At 45.6% G+C, this 21,100-nt stretch overlaps 1 protein-coding gene across 1 annotated transcript in view; it reads left to right on the top strand.

The window, feature by feature from the left end:
- The first annotated feature begins 4,770 nt into the window (after positions 1-4,770).
- The window catches only part of FAM171A1 (family with sequence similarity 171 member A1), a 128,117-nt gene continuing 111,787 nt past the window's right edge, over positions 4,771-21,100 (top strand). The window contains exon 1 of the mRNA XM_068987205.1: positions 4,771-4,867. Coding sequence (XP_068843306.1) covers positions 4,771-4,867 — 97 coding nt within the window. The remainder of the gene's footprint in view (positions 4,868-21,100) is intronic.

Genomic DNA, 21,100 nt, shown 5'->3' with positions numbered 1-21,100 from the left:
CCTGAAACTGACTGAAGTCTACAGCACAGTGAAGCTTTAACCTGGAACTGACTGGAGCCTACAGCACAGGGAAGCTTTCTCCCTTGTTTGGGGTACAGAATGAGCCACAAAACACAAGCTCAAGTATTGTTAATTACCTTCTCCATTTTCACCATTAGCTTCTTGTCTTTTCCCTAACTATGTTTTTGTGCAACCTAAAAGTAGAGAATTGTATTTTATTTGGTGGACATACTGGGGACTTAAGCCCAGGAGACAGCCTCTCAGATAGCTCTGAGGGACCGTCCCAAAAAGGCAAGCGAGGAGCCAGGAAATACCAAAATTTGGGGGAAAAGCAAACAAACAAAGAACCCCCCCCCACCCCCCCGCAAAGCAAGCAGTTGGAACATGAAAAGATTACTGCTAATTAAAGAAACAGCAAACATAACCAGTTAATGAATTTAGCTCATTTCTGCGTGTGGAAAGATGCAAGAGACTGGACTCACCTTAGCTATTCGGGGGGCCAGGATCCTGCTTTTCTCCATCCTGAATCCCATCAGGGTGCACAGCGAGGGTGCGGGGGCTGGCTGCAGAGACTGAAGCCTTGATGGCTGCCACATCCTTTGTTGACTGATTTGACAGATGACATTCTTCATCCACAGAAGCTGAGGTTTCTATTTTCCTTGAGCCACCTCGAGACTACAGGACTGTCATTCAGTCACCAGCAAAGGTCTGAGCTAATGGAACAGGCAACCAGGTTCTCAGGTACCCACCCGCCTCTGAATAGCCTCTTCAACAGCCAAGACCTACTGCTGCATCCCAGACTCCTCTAGGGATGCAGAGGCATGTGAAGAACAATCACAGAGGGTACCCGAATCCCCGACCCCAGGGAGTCACTGTTGTACGTTAATACACATTTGCAACTTCTCCCGGGAAGCTGAAAGAAGATCCTATTGGAAAGGCTCATGGATTGACATGGGTGTGACTCACCAATAGAAGGGAATATGCAAGCATTGGGAACATCAGTCCCTTTTCAGTAATTTCTTCACCTTTCATCACTGTCTTTTCCAAATGGACGGCCAAGGCGTTTTGAAAAAAATTGCTGAGCCCTTCCAATTTCCACCTCTGGCTACATTTTATCTAACTTTAATAAAAGCGTCAGCAAACAGGAGTTGGAATGGCCATGACACGCTTCCTGATCTGTACGATCTCATACTGAGTTTGTTGTTCACAGGCTGTTTCTCACTCAGGAGCAGACCAGGGGGGAGCAGGGGGTCAGGAGGAGAAAGGCGAGAAGGAAAGACACACCTCTTGAAATAAATTCAGACAATTAAAATTCCACCTCATGGGCACCAACATCAGGAAAGATTTCAACGGGAGAAATAATCTTGGACTAAGACACCTTGACACAGCCTCTGAAGTCAAGGTCTCTAGAAAAACTTAGCCAGGAAAAGTTCTGTATATGGCATCACTGCTTTTGGCAGAGAACTCAAAAATTGAAATGAAATGCAGTCAGGCAACTTCTAAGCAATTTCAAGTAAGTACAGTCATAATTCATCTTTAGTCAAACAATGTGAGATCTTAATAAGAGCAACAGGAAAAGTTCTAGAAGGAAAGAACATTTCTGATTTCCATTGTTCTGCAAACACTCCCTCCCAAGCAGTGACTCCCCCACCCCCAACCCCACGGTTACTAAGTGGGAGTCTGATTTCTGAAACAGGAGAAAAGGTAAACCATATTCTTTTATTCCGGTAGTGGAGAAGGGTGATTATTTAATTCTTATATAATGCCGGGCAGATAATATGCAAAGTGCAGTTGCTGGTGTGATTTTGCAGAATTTGTGTGTTCTTAGCCTCCCACCCAAGTAGCTGGAAAACATCCATGTGAGGACACAATGCTTATGGGGGCCTCGGCTTTCTCCTTGGCTTTGAGATGGGTATTTACCCTCTTATGCAAGGTATTTAACCTCTTTCTGTTTCATCTGCAAAATGGAACGGGGCTGGTGGTTCTGAAGCTATTTATACAAACCTCAGTGGTGTTATCAAGATATAGAAACTGCTCCTAAAGTGCCATGTCATCCACAGAAGTTTGTTACACACACAGTAATAACAACTGCTATCTTGACCATCTACAAGTCCTGATTGTGACCCAAGCTTGATTAGACTAATCAATGTCCTTACATGGGCTTCTCCCACTCTTAAGAGTTCTAGAATTCTATATTAGCATAGATATAGGATCCCAAATGGAGAAGGAAATGGCAACCCACTCCAGTAATCTTGCCTGGAGAATTCCACAGACAGAGGAGTCTGGCAGGCTACAGTCCATGGGGTTGCAGAGTCAGGCATGACTGAGCAACTATCACTCACTCAGGATCCCAAATACCAGTGTTTTGGGTGAACAATAAATCTTAGGAGAGAAACAGTATAGAAGAAGCTTTGGTTGTTTTTTTTTTTTTTTAAATTTTATTTTGAATAATGACAGACTCACAAGAAGTTATAAAAGACCTGCAGAGAGGCCCCTAACACCCTGCACCCAGCTCCCCACAGCTTCTCCCAATTGTAATATCGTATATAATTAAAGCAGACTATCAAAATCAGGAAACTGACATTGGCACAATACCATTCATCAGAAACTATTAACAACATTCAGACCTTACCGGGATTCGAATCCCCGTTTATAAAACAATGTGAACATAGCTAGAGGTAACCTGAATCATTGGCAAGACATTTTTTCTTGGAGGTAACCTGTTACAGGGAATTTGAGTTTGCTGCCATCAGACCCAGATATTATGGGCAAATTGTTTGTCACTGAGCCTCAGTTTGTTCATCCATAAACTAGGAATAACAATAATACCACCCAAGTAAGTTGTTATGAGAAAATATCTCCAATTTGAGGGTGGCATATAGTAGGAACTCCAAATATAACTGTACCCTTGGTTGCCTCAGGAGACCTGACACCTCACTCACAGGATGTTGTGGGAGTCCCAGGTAAAGTAAAACTGCCTAGTTCTCTACTATTATTTTGCTCAGGCTAGTCCTGTCTCTTAGAATCAACATCCCAGACAAAGGCACATCCTCAACAGATAGGAAGGGAGGAGTTTCAGCTCTGGGATGGACTTAATGTCTCTTTTCTTAGAAGCAGCACCACCCACCTCCCGCCCCACCCAGCCCAAGAAAGTGACTTGAAAACTTTGAGACTGCCCAACTGCAACAGCCATCCTCTACCCAGCAAGCTCGCTGGCCTGGACTCTGTACTCCTGTGGGCAGGAACCCAAGCTGGACTTGGGACAAGCTGATCCCGAGGGTCCTCTCACATCCTCCTCTCTCCTGGCTCTGATATGGACTCTGGAATTACCCTAAGGCTTTGACACTGGAAGTCAGGAGGAGGAGGCATCAGGCAGTCCTTAACTGTAGGTTTTCTTTTCCGCCTTCTTGACTACCCCCAACCCTGTGCAGGTGCCCAGTTTGCACTAATTGAGGCATTGGTCCTCGGGGTGCGAATAACACACACAAGGGCTTCCCCTCCTCCTGGGTTTTATTGTATCTCACAAGGATTGTCTATAATAAGCCAACTGGGCAAGCGCCATCCTTCATTCTCTTTTTGGTACAGTGCCTGCCATGCCTTAATGCCCAATTAATAAAATTACAGTAATAACCCTCCTCTGGCCTACTGTTCTGAAGGCAGCACTGGGCCTCTGGTGAGCCTGTGTGGCTCTCCCCAGAGCGGAGGTCCTGGACAGAGGCCCCAGGGTCCCCACAGTGCTGGTTGGGAGATGGGGTGGAGAGGGTCAGGGGACATGAGGGTTGTATGGAGGAAGGCACCCAGACAAGAGCAAGTTCTGGAAAGGAAGTTGGGATGGGAGGTGGGAGTACCTTCTGAACTTTTTGTGGAGAGCTTCAACCCAGGGCCAGAATAACTGTCTTATTGGAACCTTGGAGCTATGTGCTAAGGACAAATTCCTCAAACCTCCTTAGGCTCGATTTTTCCCATCTGTAAATGGGGACTACAATACCTACCTCTGAGATCATATATTATGAAGACAAAAATGGGAAGTAAAAAGCACTTAATAAATGTAAATTTCCTCGCCAACCTAACCTTCAACCTGATGTTCACCGTCAACGCTTAGGTGCTGAGGGCCGCCTGCTGCGCACATGGCCTGGGGCTTTCTGTGCCCGAAGACCTTGGACGTTGGGTGTGGAATCTCCCCTAGGGTTCCTGGGTGGATTGAGACAGGAAGAGGTGCACAGAGGCGCGACCCTGCAGAAACCAAGCTAAGTCACACGGGGAGACCCCAGTGCCTTGGGAGGGCCATCAGCTAACCAAGTGAGAGGGTACGGGCCTGAAAGGCGGGTGTAGTTACTCCCAAACGGCAGGGCGGTGTGGGCGCCAAGGTCGCGTCTACGGCCCCCCGAGCTCGGCGGGAGCGCAGGGTGGACCCACGGGGGTGGCGACGCGGGCCGGGCGGGTGGGCGCGCGGCCGCCAGATGGCACCATGGCCCCGGGCCTGGGCGCCTCGCCGGGCGGGGGCGCGAAGGGGTTAAGGCGGCGGCGGCGGCGGCGGCGCGGTGGCGGCTCTCTTCGGGGAAACCCACCGGGGCGCGCGGAGGCGGGAGCGGCCGTGGGCTGCGGGGCCCGACGCCGCGCCGGGCGGGGGCGCGGCCAATCGGGCGGCGGGGCCCGGCGCGCGCGGAGCCAGGCGACATGGAGGGAGGCGCGGCGGCCGACCGCCCGTGACGCGCCGCTCCGAGCCGGTGATCGGCCAGCCCGCGCCGCCCGGGGCCCTGCGGCGCGGAGATGAGCAGGTCGGCGGCGCTCCTGCTCTGCCTGCTGGGCTGCCACGTCTGGAAGGCGGTGACCAAGACGCTGCGGGAGCCTGGCGCCGGAGCCCAAGGTCGGTAGGCGGCGGGGCCCGAGAGGCTCGAGGGCCGGCGGCGGCGGCGGGCTTTGTGTCGGCCGCGGGCCTGCGGCAGAGGCGGCGGGGCTCCCGGGCCGCATTGTGTCCCCGCGGCGGCCGAAACCCGAACCCGAGCCGCCGCCACCGGGCCCGCAGCCCCGTGCCGCGCTCCCGACGGGGGCGGCGCCGCCCGGGGAAGCCGCGATGCCCGGGCAGATGCTCCCGAGGGGCCGCGGGCCGCCGGGAGTGCGGGTGGCATCCGCGGCAGGCGCCTCGGGTGGCAGGTTTGGATGCAGCCGAGGATCCTTTATGCACGACGCGGACACGCGGCTCCATCTCCTTCTTCGCCCGGGCGAGAGCCGTCGCCCCCCGGTAGCCATCGCCCGCTCCCCATCTCCGGGCTCGGGTGCTCGAAGCCCGGTCACGAAGGCTGCGCTCGGCCCTTTTGTTGCGGCGACTGACGGGGTGGCCGCCGCCCCTGGGGTGCCCCCTGCGCCCCGGACCCCCGAGGTCCGCGGTCACTGCTCGCCTCCAGCCTGCTGCAGTTTGGGAAAGTTTCGGGGTCTCCTCCCCTTCCTTATCCCAGGCCTTAAGGGATTTGCTGGATAGCCCAGGAATCATCCCCGGAAGGGGAGACAGAATTGGAACTGGGAAGCCCTAATCAATTTTTGTTGTTGTTGTTGTTATTTTAAATCATTTCCAGGGCGCATGCCTTTTGTCTAATCTTTGGCCTTTGCCAGTGTGCTTTCCAGCCCTGGGAGGAATGTGATCGCCTCTGGAAATGGCCACAAGCCTGTCTTTTGTTTTCAAAATAAGAATGTATTTGTGGGGGACGCCTGAAGCTTCTTTTGCACCCGTTTGTGGGGTCTAAATTGAATGCTTCTCTGTTGCCTGGCTTTTCAAAACCGTGAGTGAGGCCGCCCCAGGTAAACGTCTGGCATACACCCAGGACACCAATGCGGGCCTCGCCGGGCCTCTCAGGTCCACCTGGAGGATATCCCTGCAGCTCTGTAGCCCCCACCCCCGCCCCGACTCCCAGACTCCTCGCCTCGAGGTGTCCTGTCCTCCAGGAAGGTGTGTGTTCTGTGAAGTCTGCCTTGCAGGCTGAATACACCGCGAGCGTTCCATCCTCCTGCTGGACCTTACCTTTCCCTCCTTCCTTCTTGCCAAGCCCAGGAGTGCCTGGGAGCAGAGAACCCTGGTGGATTTCCACCTCTGATGTTCCGATAGGGAAAGGAGGTGCTCCCCACAGTCCGCTGCGTTTAGTTTGTTTCCTACATGTTGAGTTAAAGGCTTTGCTATTCATCGCCTGCGACATTATTCGCTGGCATCTCTTTCATGAACTGCTTTTTCTATAGCTGTGCTGGAATAGGACCATTCTGAATTGTGTATAAATTTAGTCATGTATATCAGGGAAGGGGGACATTGACAAGGTACAGAAAAGACTCATGTATCTCTTCGTGTAGGAAATAAATGTTTAGGACATTAGCTCATCAGTGTTGAATTGCAGCCTTCTTCATTAATACCCTACTGATGTTTGAATCAGCTATTTCAATGAATATGATATTTGTGTTTCAACAAGGCCATTAATTCCAAGGAATGGGTGGAATTTTTTTTATTTTGCACTTGAAATAGGAATATGGAAATAGTAAGTTCATGTACGTATAAAATAGGGGAAGGTATAGCCTTAACTGGAACAAAAAAGATCTACTAGGTTTAGGTCTAAGACCACATTTTGCAGAGATATTGCTGCTGAAAATCTTACCTGGTAACTGAAGTCTCAAAAATGGAATATTCTGTGCAGTGGGTGAGAAATGCTCAGCCTGTGAGATATTTATGCACAGCTAGGAGTACCTTGGGCACCCAAGTGGCACAAGTGGTAAAGAACCCATCTGCCAATACAGGAGACATAAAGAGATGCGTGTTTGATCCCTGGGTTGGGTAGATCCCCTGGAGAAGGAAATGGCAACCCACTCCAGTATTCTTACCTGGGGAATCATGGACAGAGGAGCCTGGTGGGCCATAGTCAATGGGGTTGCAAAGAGTTGGACATGATTTAGCGACTAAACAATAACTAAGGTACTAAGGAGTCCCTTAGTATGTGGTATGATTGAAGTGGGAGATCCAAGTATCTTGGAATATTTTCCCCCAGGATTACTTCCTTGACTGTGTAGCACGGCTTTTTAAAAAGCTGAGCCCAGGAGCTCAGCCATGACATAGGATGGCATCTGGATTTTGAGCTCATATCATTTTTCAGGTAACGGGGCAATTGCTCCTTTGATATTAGAAGGGCACCTTCATCCAGCTGAGTTCTTCAGACGGTCTTGACACTTACATCTTATAACATAGTTTTAAAATTCATGTCTGCTCTGCTCTCTGGGGCCACATACACAATGAAAATGAATAATCCCTCTGATTTCACTTTGCATTTTCCGCAGCAGGTTGTAAATGGTTTAGCACAGAGCTGGTGCTCAGGTAGTGTTGAAAGGGTAAAAAACTGAAGATGACTAACACTGCGTTGGCCAAAAAGTTTGCTAAGGTGTTTCCATTCCATCTTATGAAAGACCCAAATTAAGTTTTTAGCCAACCCAATACCTGTACTATAGGGCACCATGCATGCATTTTAAGGAAAAAAAAACCTTCAATATTTACCTTCCTGGAAACCTAATTTGTAAGAGTTTTGCTTTTACTGTAATGGAACTATTCCATGAATCATACTTGGGGATTTTATTTGTTTGGTTTGTCTTCGAAAGCTAGGCTTGCAGTATCTTAGTTCCCCCAACTAGGGATTGAACCCATGCCCTTGGCAGTGGAAGCTCAGAGTCCTGACCACTGGACTGCCAGGGAAGTCCTTTGAACTTGCATTGTGTTCACACAGATGTTATGTACCAACCAAGTTTAGATTAGGAAAAGCTAGAGATCTTGAGCACACAAATCATAGACCAGAGTATTCCCATTATAGTCCTGGGGCTAAATGACACCTTTATTAAATGAACCTCTGTTCTGTCATCTGAGGAAACTAACATCTGCAAAATCTCTTGGCATCACTTCGCTCTTTATATATTCAAGATAAAATTTAAGGTTTGGCTCTTCCTACTGTAGCTCCTTTGAATTAGCAAAGGGGCTTCAAAGGCAATGATTCGCTGTCACCATGAGGCTTGGCTTTGCTGATTATGTATTTGAACTAGCTGCAGCATATGATTGCATGTTTTTATGAAGTGTTTTCATCTAAGTTGTCCTAAAGTGTTTACAGTATCTAATTTTTTTCTGGGAATTTTACAGAAATGGTTATTCACAAGCATCCACTCATTCGGACTCTCTCCCCTTCTTACACAACTGTACACTGAGACTGGCTTGAAGGGGGCTGGGGGCTCAGGGTCAGGCCACTTGAAGAACCATAAGCTGTGCAGACATGGCCCACAGAGAAGTATTTATGAACCCCAACACTCTCTTTATGGGACTTCCCAGGTGGTGCTAGTGGTAAAGAATCCACCTGCCAATGCAGAAGATATCAGAGATGCAGGTTCACTCCCTGGGTCAGAAAGATCTCCTGGAGGGGCAAATGGCACCCCACTTCAGTATTCTTGCCTGGAAGATTTCATGGACAGAGGAGCCTGGTGGACGATAGTGCAAGGGGCTGTAAAGAGTTGGACACAACTGAGCACACACCCACACACACACACACACAACACACACAACACACACAGAAAGTTCTCTTTATATGACAAAAGAAAAGTCAGAGCTAGGTTGCCGTTTACTAACAGTAAGGTATTTTGTAATGATGTGCGAAGTTTTGTTCATCTCAGAAAAGCTACAATCTGTCATAACAACTGAGATAAATGGTTGCCTCTCTCTCTTCTCTGCAAGAGATCTGTTCTTAGCCAAATTCAAATTTCTGTTGTTAGAACATCATGATCAGTTGAAAGACCACGAAGGGATGAAAACTATCAGGAGGTTCATCCAACAAGCATGACTTATGCTGACAGTATATTAAAAGCATAACATCTAAATAAAACTCACATCTAAATAGGCTCACATCCTGGGAAATTGTAGGACTTGAACTTGCCAAGACTGCCGGGCTTCCTTGCAAGCCAGGTGTGAGAATGCTGTGCAGAACCAACTGCACTGTCGAGAATTTCTGGCGAAGTCTTTGAAATGACTTTAAGAATTCTTTTTGTATCCTGTTTGTACTTGGTAACTTGCAACTTATTAACTTAAAAAATCTAACCGAGAGAAAGAAACCATTGGATGAATTCCTGAACTAATAGCTTGCAAATGAAAGTACTTTCTATGTTTTAATCAAGCCTTCATTTTTAAACAAATTACTGATATCTGTAAATCTAACAGTTTATCTTTACTATTTTTGGCAAACACTCTGCTGTGCTTAGTCACTCAGTCGTATCCATTTCTTTGCAACCCCATGGACCGTAGCCCGCCAGGCTCCTCTGTCCGTGGGAATTCTCTAGGCAAGAATACTGGAGTGGGTAGCCTATCGCTCCTGCAGGGGAACTTCCTGACTTAGGAATCCAACTGGAGTCTCCTGCATTGCAGATGGATTCTTTACCAGCTGAGCCACCAGGGAAGTCCTGCTAATTTAGTAGGTTTAATAAATGCTACTTACTAAAAAAGCACAGGGGAATAAGTTAAACAGACAACAGACATATGTAATACTGTATGTGGGGGGAGAATTGGATGTAAAAGTTTTCATCCGTTAGATTTCAGAAGTCCAGTTGGAAGAATTTGTCCTGTGCTAACACATATTCTTCAATAATGCTTGTATAGTTGGATCAAGTCATAGAGTAATATTGTAAACAAGTCATTTTTATTTGACTTCACCAGATATGACTTCAGGACTTTTTATTTATTTTCTTTTTGGCTGAGCTGGGTCTTTGTTGCCACACGTGGGCTCTCTCTAGCAGCAGTGAGCAGGGACTACTCTCTAGTTGCCGTGCGTGGGCTTCTCCTCGCGCCGGCTTCTCTTGCTGCAGGGCCTGGGCTCTAGGCACTCGGGCTCAGTAGTTGTGGTGCACGGGCTCAGTTGTCCTGCTGCACATGGAATCCTCTGGACCATAGATCGAACCTGTGTCCCCTGCATTGGCCGGTGGATTCCCACCCACTCTACCATCAGGGAAGTTCCTATTTCAGGACTTTCCAAGATCACAGCCCTGGCTAAATTATTCAGTTCCAACAAACATGGAAATGAATGTACTTTAAAAAAGTATTTTTAAAATTAAGCTTCAGCGCCCTAAATAGACCAATTCATTGTATGGAAGTAATCGTTCTTAAATTCTGCAGTGTGACCCCAAACCACCCACTTTAGAAAGGGTTTCATAGTGAGTTCCCTTAAAGTTAACAGTTCAGTCTGCATATTTAAGATGACTCCACCTTCTTCTGATCAAGTCTCTGTTTGAAATGATTTGCCCGCTCCTCTTCTTCTCAGTAAAAGTGAAGCTCCAAATGTTTGCTTTTTCTTCTTTCCTTTACCCCTTGAAGGATCTATTAACCCATAGAGATTCCACTAATTACAACTGATTTGTGGATGATTCCAGATTTTCTCTCTCTTGCCTTGACCTGGTGTCTTTGCTCTATTTCCTTCTGTCCAACAAGCTACTGGACATCTCTAATCAGTGCATGGTGTTGACAAACTCTCCTTCTCCAATTCACCTTACCTTAACTTAGCAGCTTATCTATTAACTGGACTCAAATCTGGATGTGCCCTTAGATCCTTTCTCTACTTCAGAAGCTGTTCAGTTGGTAATCATAAGGGTGCATCTATAGAGCACAATTATATACATGTCTTTAGATCCTGGTAGATGGGTTTATACAGTGTCAGGAGGATCTTTGAGGTCAAGTTTATATTCGTCTTCTGAAGAGGAGGAAGCCAAGTCTGAAAGTGAAGGGACCCTCAGATAATGATGTTCTCTAGCCACACAGACCCTTTGGAATATGGAGTTATGGCCCCCCAAAATGTCCACGTTCCGCTCCCTGAAACCCGTGAATACCATAGTACTTTACATGGCAGGAGGGACTTGCCAGAGCTAATGCAATTAAGGATCTTTGGATGGGAAGATGATTCTGGATCGTGCTTATAAGAGGGAGGCAGGAAAGTCAGAGTCAGGGAAGGACATGTGACAACAGAAGCAGAGGGTCAGAGAGACAATGAAAATGCTTCACGGCTATGAAGACAGGAAGGGCCAAGTGCCAAGGAATCCAGGCGGCCTCTGGAGGAGGGAAAAGCCTAGGAAATGGATTCTCCCCTTGGGCTCCCAGAAGAAATGCTGCCTTGCTGACATCTTCACTTTCGTTCAGTGATGCTAATCTGGGGCTTCTGACCTCCAGAACCATAAGGTGGTAAATTAATGTTGTTTTAAGCTGCTGTGTTGTGGTCCCTTGCTAAAGTGGTATAATAGAAAACCAGTACAGTACTTGCCTGGTGGTCCAGTGGCTAAGACTCTGTGCTCCCAATGCAGGGGGCCGAGGTTCCATCCCTGGTTGGGGAACTAGATCCCACACGCCACAACTAAGAGTCTGCATGGACAAATAAAGAACTTGTGTGATGCACCTGAGACCTGGCACAGCCAAATAAATAAATATTAAAATAAAAATGAAGAAAACCAATACAGGTGTTGACCCCCAAGGACTATGAGAAGAGATGCACCCATATACCAAGGGTAATTGTTCAGTGTGGACCACTTTGGGGGATCAAGCTGCTGATGATAACATTTGGAGACGTGTCTGGACCCTTTCTGCATCTATTTAACAAGATTATACCAAATTGGAACACTGTTGGTGATCAGTGGGGGAAATCTTAGGGGTCTCACCACCACTACCACCACCAAAATAACTCATGTTTTCCGAAGGAGCTCAGTGGACTATGACATGTGTTTGTTAGCAAGATCCTCCCTCATGTTCAGGCATGATTCTTGCCCTCCCTTCTCATCTCATCAGCAGTCATTCACTCACCTCTTTGCGTTCGTCCTCCCAGGCCTCTCTTTGCCCTCACAGGTACTTGTGCAAAGTAGTGTGTCTTTCTGGAGCAGGCAATGGCACCCCACTCTTGTACTCTTGCCTGGAAAATCCCCATGGCCTGGTAGGCTACAGCTCATGGGGTTGCAAAGAGTCAGACACGACTGAGCGACTTCACTTTCACTTTCAGTGTGTCTTTCTATTGTAGTCCATTCTTTGAACCCAAACTCTCGCCATGTGACCCTCTACAAACACCATTTTATTCATGTTTCTCTCCTGCAGAAAAACTTGACTCTTTCTGTTGCCCAAAGTATGGAGTCTAAATTATGACATCTGGCCTTTCCTCACATCTGTTCCAACTTTATCTCCTGTTCTTCGCCAGGTTAAATCATCGCCTCCGGCTAGAATGTCCCATTGTCATCCCCTGGGTGCTGGTTGTATATCTTCACTTTCTTCTCTCACAGCCATGCTCCTCTTTTTTGTCCTTAAAATCCTAAATGTTGAGCGTCTACTGTATGAAGTGTGTGTGCTCAGTTGCTAAGTCATGTCCGACTGTTTGTAACCCCATGTAGCCCACCAGGCTCCTCTGTCTGTGGGACTTCCCAGGCAAGAATACTGGAGTGGGTTGCCATTTCCTTCTCCAGAGGATCTTCCCTACCCAGGGGTCGAAGCTGTGTCTCCTGCTTGGCAGGGGATTCTTTACTGCTGAGCCACCAGAGAAGCCCCTCTGTACAAAGACCGTGTGCTAAACACTTGTTATGCAAAAAAGGGTGATGTGGAAGGGACAGCTTGGTTACTTAGGGGTGCTTACCCTCTCATATTTTACAATCCAGTTGGAACAGAAATAGAAAAACAAATTAGGAAGGACCTCACCAAGTCCTTTAATGTAATTTAGACAAGAGTCTCTTGAGTATGATGAAACCTGTTAACACTTGCATGACTAAAATCTAGCTCTAAGTTCTCTATGATATTTATTTCTAGATATTTCAAGGATATGTCCACAGTAGGACACAGGAAGTTGTATTTGAGAGAACATAAGAACGCAGAACACCACTTATTGCTTCTAAAAGTTGTAAGTTAGGTAAGAGGTGGCCTTTCGGTGATCAAATATTTAAGCAGGGACAGCATTGATTGGACAGTATTGATGCTGTGGTGATTTCCAATATCAGTTGAAGCTGTGAATAATAATTTTCATTAACAGTTAGGTAAAACTCATAGTCCTTACATTGGTGATAGTATGATCAAATACAGATTTAATATGTTCAAATAGTTCAAACCATGAGTTTTCTATGAAATACATAAACATACTCACATATGAGAACAGGCAATATTTTTTGAGATTGTGGAAAGTAGAAGGGGGTTTTGAAGAAGCTAGCTTAAGAGAAGTTAACATGGAAGTGAGTACTGAACCTATAAAAGACTGGTTTGTTTCTCATTTGTTTTGTTTTGAGCTGTACCCCACAGGGATAGAGACACATGAGTGTAATGAGAAGAGACAACCATGTCCAAGTCAAATGAACATTTCATGTGCCTAAACTTACTTTTCTGAGCTCAGAATTTGAACAGAAAAATTGCTGAATTCATACTGAAGGAAAGAATTTAATGTCATTTTGACAGAGCCGAACTAAAGACTGAACACTGATGAAAGCTAGCTCAGTCCATAAGGTGAGTCATATTAGTAAGACCTCTGATGTCAAACCAGCAATTGGTAGCAGAGTCTCATGGATGACTTTGTTCTGATCATAGTCGAGTGTGGCTGTGGTTTGTTTCCTTTGCACCACAATTAGAGCTTAGATCTTTCCTCTCAGAGAGAAGGGTCAACAAGAAGCATTTTTAAAATGGAAATCTGTCTTAACAGAGAAAATTAAAGCATGTGTAACTTGGGTCTTAATATTTTATTATTATCAGCATTCTATTCATTTGCTTGTTCTTAATTTATTTATAATTTATAGTTGATTTCTAATACTATTTTATTAGTGATTTGAATGAGTACTTTGTTGGGAGAGTGATCATACTTTCTTATTAAATAAAAGTGAACAGTGGATGTCTTAGTCCATTCAAGCTGCTGTAACAGATTACCATAGACTGGTTGGCTAATAAGCAGCAGAAATTTATTTCTCACAGTTTGCGAGGTTGAGAAACCTAAGATCAAGGAATTGGCAGATGCGGTGTCTGCTAGGAGCCCACTTCTGCTTTGCAGATGTCCTCACGTAGCAGAATGGGTCAGGGAGCTCTCTGAGGCCTCTTGCTTATCAGGGCACTAATCCCATTCATGAGATCCCCACCCTCATGACATTATCACCTCCCAAAAGCCCCACCTTCAGATACCATCACATTAGAGATTACATTTCAATGTATTAATTTGGGGGGCAGGGCACAGAAATTCCATCTGTGGCAGGGTGGATTTTGGACTGCCTTGAATTTGAACCTGTAGTTAGATTCAGACATAAACCTGCTGTGTCCTGCGCTGCTCTCACCACACTTGGAGAATTATATTTGGTCACAGGAGGCCACATTTAAGGTTGCCGTTTACCCTGCAGAACACATTCCAAGGAGAACTTGAAACTGGGTCTCTGGACTTTGTATGCTGTGCTTTCCGTTTCACATCCATAATGTTAGCAAGTGCAGGGCTGGACCCAGGGCCCCAACATTCGAACAGTCCTCCAGTAGAACCTCATCCTGACGGGTCCTCACAGGTTCAGCCCCAGAATAGCTGAGCCGAGTTCATCAGATGGAAGAAGTTGGGGCATCTCATTGTTGTTCTTAAAAGCAGGGCATCTAAGTGAGCAGCTTCAAAGCCTTGTTTGTGAAAGATGATCCAGTCCCAGAGAGTGTTTTCTCTAAACATAATAAATAAATAAATAAAGATACCAGAAGGCCTGCTGGGAAACTCAGATATTTTAAGGGCTATTCCATTCGTTTTCTACAGCTGCTTCCCAGATTAGCCCAGATCAGTGACGTGAAGCAGCACAGATATGACCCCACAGGTTCTATGGGTGGGAGGTGTGGGCACCGCTCAGCTGAGGCTCTGCTCAGGGCATCACAAGGCCAAAATCAAAGCACCAGCAGGGCAGGGTCCTTCTCAGAGGCTCCAGGTTAGAGTTCGCCTCCAAACTCTCATTCAAGTTGTCATCAGAATTGAGTTCCTCACAGAAAGCAAGCAGTGGTCCCTGTTTCTTTGCTGGCTGACAGCCGCGATCCTGTCTTCACTCCTTAAGGCCACCTGTATCCTTTGTCCCCTTGCCCCTCCCACTGCCAAACCGGCAGCAGAATGCGGAGTCCTGTTCACATGTCCTATCTCTCTGATTTCTCCTTCTGCCCTGTCTCTCTGACCATGACCAGAGAAAGTTCTCAGCTTTTGAGGGTTCATGTGGTTAGGCTGAAAGTGAAAGTGTTGGTGGCTCAGTTGTGTCCGACTCTTTGCCACACTATGGACTATGAGCCTGCCGGGCTCCTTTGTCCATGGAATTCTTCAGGCAAGAATACTGGAGTGGGTTGCCATTCCCTTCTCCAGGGGATCTTACCGACCCAGAGATCGAACCCAGGTCTCCCACATTGCAGGCAGATTCTTGTTGGGCCCGCAAGACAGTTTAGGACAACCTCCCTGTCTTTGAGTCATGGCCTTCCTCGCCTCTGCTGTAGTTCTTTTTGCCATTCCCCGTGACATTAGAAAGTGCTATCGTGAGGGGGGACAGCCTTGGGCATCTTGTCCTGCCCACATAGCCACAGTGTAAAGAGGGCTCACGGCGTCTGCAGTGGATAGAGGCAGCAGGCAGGTTTCCCTGCTGCTGGAGATGCTGAGAGGAGCAGGGAAGAAGACAGCCGAGGGTTTTCTTTCCAAGAGTCTCCAGAAGGACTGTTGTCAGGGAGTCTTCTCTGTCCCTTCCTGCCCTGAGACTGTAGGACCCTAAACTCTATGGACTAAGCTCTAAACTCTGGAGGCACATGCAAGGAAAACGTAAGGCAGCTTTGTTCAGTTGCTCAGTCATGACTCTGTGTTGCTCAGACCGACTCTGTGACCCCATGGACTGCAGCATGCCAAGCTTCCCTGTCCATCACCAACTCCCAGAGCTTGCTCAAACTCATATGCATTGAGTCAGTGATGCCATTCAACCATCTCATCCTCGGTCGTCCCCTTCTCCCCCCACCCTCAATCTTTCTCAGCATCAGGGTCTTTTCCAATGAATCAGCTCTTCGCCTCAGGTGGCCAAATTATTGGAGCCTGAGCTTCAGCATCAGTCCTTCTGATGACTATTCAGGGTTGATTTCCTTTAGGATTGACTGGTTTGATCTCCTCGCAGTCCAAAGGACTCTCAAGAGTCTTCTTCAGAACCACAATTTAAAAGCATTAATTTTTTTGGCTATACCAAATTCTTTTTTTAAAGTGGTCCTGAGTTTTGTCATGTTAACCCTGAGAACGTGGAAGTGAAGTTTCTTTCCATAATTACAGTTTACCGAATTCTTTGAACGGTAAGTATTTGCATTGTCTCTCTTATAATCCCTGTTACATCAGTATAATAGTGACAGGCAGTCTCAGCTTCACTCACTTAGACATGGAAAAGTCATCAGGACGATTAGCTAACAGGCACTAGGTGCTGATGACTTGCCAGGCATGATGCTGAGCACCTTGATGGATTATCTTAATTTAATCTGCACATCAATCCTACAAAAACTGTAAAAACCAGCTTCATTTTATGGAAGAGGAATGTGAGGCGTAAAGAAGTTAAACCATTTACCCCAAAAAATCACACAGTAAGTGACAGAGTCCACCACGCAACACCAAGCAGCCTTTACTCTCACACTGGGCTGCTTTATGAATTGGAGGATTAAAGTAGAATTTCACACAGTTTTGACCCTCTTGGCATTTTACCAGTGTAAATAAGGGGGCTCTAGATGGACCTGTTTGTTTTTATGAAGAAAGACAAAAATATCCGCTGTGTGATCCTTGTTGGCCTTTGAGCCTTGGAAAGCCACGCTGAACAGTTACTTCTGAGCATCCTAAGCGCATCTCCTGGGCTTGATGTTATGGGGAATGCAGATGTATAGAAGATGTAAGGGGCTCTCACCAGGAATTCTCTTGAGCTCCTGACGGAGGTCCAGTCGAGCAAGGTGGGATTTTAGAGTTACACCTAGCCGGGCTTGGGGGAACCTTCTGGTTTGTGTTCAAAGCCCATTAGTATTTGGCAAGCAGTTTTTTGTAACAAGAGGGACCTGTTAGAACCAAGCAACTGGAGAGTCATGGGTAGGAAAGTATGTGGTTATTTGCAAAACAGCCCTTCAGGTATATTTGGATTGTAAATATGCCCTTGTCCTCCTTGGGCATCAAGTGGGGGCTTTATTAACTCCAAAGCAGGTGTGAAATACAGTGTTTATTTGGCATTTAAACCTACTTGCAAAAGTTTAATCTTTTTCACTCTCAAAAAAAAAAAGGCTTCTTAGTTCCTCTTTGCTTATACAATGATGGTGAAAATAAATTTCTAAATGATACTATTATGGGACTATAATAAATTTTTTTCCAACTTACTTCCAATATTCATGAAAATATTTGTCCACTAAAAAAATTAAAAGAAATTTACAGGGAATATCCCATACTAACCACTGGGATTTTCTAATTAACATTTTACTATACTTGCTTTATTGGTGGTGCTAGCCATAAAGAAGGCAATAGCACCCTACTCCAGTACTCTTGCCTGGAAAATCCCATGGACGGAGGAGCCTGGTAGGCTACAGTCCATGGGGTCACTTAGGGTCGGACATGACTAAGCGACTTCACTTTCACTTTTCACTTTCATGCGTTGGAGAAGGAAATGGTAACCCACTCCAGTGTTCTTGCCTGGAGAATCCCAGGGACGGGGGAGCCTGGTGGGCTGCAGTCCATGGGGTCGCACAGAGTCGGACACAACTGAAGCGGCTTACCACCAGCAGCAGCAGCCATAAAGAACCCGCCTGCCAATGCAGAAGACATAAGAGATGCAGGTTCGATCCCTGGGTTGGGAAGATCCCCTGGAGGAGGGCATGGCAACCCACTCCGGTATTCTTGCCTGGAAAATCACATGGACAGAGGAACCTGGCAGGCTGCAGTCCATAGGGTTGCAAAGAATGGAACATGACTGAAGCAGCTTACCACACAAGCACACACTTGCTTTATTACTTATCTCTCAATTCATTCATCCTTCTGTGCATTAATTAATCCATCTCCTTTTTCCATGAATTTTAAAATATGTATCAAATTACTGTGCCCTTTCTTCCAAATGCTGCAGCATGAAAATTATCAGTTAGCATTCAATATGTGTTTGATTTCTCTCTCATAGGAAAATTTACATACAAGGAAATACACACATCTTAAGTGTTGACATATGCATTCACCTGTGCAACCCTAAATCCCATTATAGTACGGAATATCATTCCAGAAATTTCCCTTATGCCCCCTCAGTAAGTTTCTGCCCCTGCCTCTTAGGGGAAACCACTGTTCTAATTTTTTCCACCTTATATTACTTTCTTGCCTTTGCTAGAACTTCCTATAATTGGAATCATGCAGTATGGACCCTGGCTTCTTTTGTTTACCGTAATTTTTTTTGAGATCTATTCATGTGTTTCTTGAAACAATGGATCACTTATTTTTTTGCTGAATAATATTCCACTGGAGGAATGTTCTGCAGTGTGTTTATCCATTCTCCTATAGAAACAAGTTGTTTCTGGTTTGGGGCTGTTGTAAATAGAGTTGCTGTGAATATTTTATACGGTTGTTCTGTGGATATATATGTTTTTATGTGCTTTCATTGCCCTTAGTAAAATACATGCCATATAACCCAGCAGAATGTTTAGTTTCATAAGATACCGCTAGACCTTTTTCTAAATTAGTTGTATCTTTCTATACACAAATAGAATATATGTGAGAATTTCTGTTGTTCCATATTCTCACCAACTTTTGGTGGTGCTAGACTTTTTAATTTTAGCCTTTTTAGTGGGCAGATTTATATATACCAAAAAGATAGATACATAGATGCCCAGATAGATAATATAGTGCATACGTTTCATTTTTCAGCTGTAAATGGCTTTAGATTTTGAAGAGCACTTTGAAAAATTAAAATTAAAATTTCACCATTATGTTTATTTTCAACAGTATTTTCATGCATACTTTTATTTTTCTTTGATATTTTATTGAAAACTGTCACATGACCAGATTACCTCCCCAATGAATATCCATCCCATCTGATCATGTAGAACTGTTGTATCACATATCAACCAGATAAGCCATGGTGTGTATGTGTGTCAGAGTGGACAATGAAAGAAAAAGTAAATAAAAATAACCTTTCCGGAGTCTATATTTCCATCCTACTAATGCAAAGCTACACGTTCTATAGGACTGTTTCTGTGCCTGTTCTCCTCTTTAAAAGAAACCTCAACATACGTACCAGTTGGAAGGTGCAAGAGCAGATACATTCCAAAAAGTGCTAGGATCTTTTAATAACCAAGCAGCTTCTAGAAATTACTAGGGGCACATCACTATTCCTTTTGAGTCATGAGTGTATTGATTCAATTCCTCAAAGTATTGTAATAGCTTTTTTTAAAAACTTAAGATAAACAATAAAGTTCTAAACGTGTCTATTCGCAGAAGTAAGACATTTTGGTTCAGAGCCAGGCATACCAAGAGATAATCTGTTGTAATAAGTGAAATTCCTTGAGATTTAAAATACTCCCCTAAAGACTGAGTCTATCATTTGGAAATTGAGACCAGATAGGATCAGGTGACGCAGGGGTGAAGAATCTGCCTGCCAGTGCAGAAGACATAAGAGATGCAGGTTCAGTCCCTGGGTTGGGAAGATTCCCTGGAGGAGGAAATAGCAACTTGTTCCAGTATTCTTGCCTGAAAAATTCCATGGACAGAGGAGCCTAGCGGGCTACAGTCCTTGGGGTTGCGAAGAGTCAGACACAACTGAGCGCGCATGCACGTAGGACTGTCTGCCTATTTCCTCTGCTGGTGCTGCTAACCTGTGAAAATACACCCTGGGCGTCTTTAGATGCACTGCATGTCTGCATGTGGATTTCACAGAACCAGGCTGTTCCAGAGAGCCACCTCTGGGATGGGGGAGGAGGTGGGTGTCTGAGTCAGGTCCTCTTTTTTCAGTCCTGTTTCTTCCCTCATATGGCCTCTCCTAACTTTTATTCTACTACAGAGCAGCCTCTAGAGAAGGAAATGGCAACCCACTTCAGTATTCTTGCCTGGAGGATTCCGTGGACAGAAGAGCCTGGAAAGCTACATACAGTCCCTAGGGTCGCAAGGAGTTGGACACGACTGAGTGACTCTCACTCACTCATTCAGAGCAGCCTCCTTATTTTTTTTTAAGAAACTGTATCCGTGAGAAGAACAGTGACACCTGTGTACAATTTCCCTGCTGTGTATACTGTTGCCTTTTAGTGCAGGTACTTTCCCCAAGTCCTTTGTCTTTCTTCTTTGGACTTCCACGCAGACATACAGATTTAGTAGCATAAATAGCCTTTCTGTTGTTTAGATTAAAATAGAGATTTCATGAAAGGAGAGGATTTTTTTTTCTGAACTTAGAACATTTTCTTGCCACGATGCTCATGAGATGGGATCGTTCAGTCTGATTCCTGAAATGCTGACCCTCAGAGCCCTGCATTTGTTTGTTGTTTAATGTGGAGAAAAATCACCTGCTGGGAACTGCTGGTGGTTCCATTACTGTGTCAGTATTTTTTGATATTAAGAAAATCTGTGATTATTCCGAGTTAGGAAAACAGACTAGCATTAGATCCATGAAGTCTGTTATCCCACATATTGTAATACAAAAGGGCAGTGCTTCTTGAGGATGGCGTAAAAGACATTACTTGTGTTTCGTGCCATTTGATTATTTAAAATATTCCCATCTAATCAGAGGTTAGAGGAGATTGGATGCCTCCTTTAGAAAAAGGTTTTTCACTTTTTGCTCGGCTGATCGATTTCTTTCTTTTTTACCTACCATCTGCTGGACATGTTTGTGACTGTGTGAAAAAGCATATGGGAAAGGGGATAGAGAAGTTAATGCATTCAACTGGTGAGGGTGGAGGACACGGTGTCTGCAGTCTGGTCAAGTTTGCAGTCCATCTGCTGGAGCACAGGGAGCCCTTTTAAAATGTGGCTCTGCTCCCCAGGCAGAGTCCCTGCAGGACTTGGTATGGCCACAGCAAAATTAAGTCTCCTTCCTAAACAACCTCCCTTGGCAGATACTCGGCGCATAGTTTATGGATATATTTTTCCTTTACTGT

This window comes from Capricornis sumatraensis, chromosome 15, assembly GCF_032405125.1.
Source record: "Capricornis sumatraensis isolate serow.1 chromosome 15, serow.2, whole genome shotgun sequence".
NCBI lineage: Eukaryota > Metazoa > Chordata > Mammalia > Artiodactyla > Bovidae > Capricornis > Capricornis sumatraensis.
Note: the sequence above shows the minus strand (reverse complement) of the source record. Positions and strands in the feature narration are given on the sequence as shown.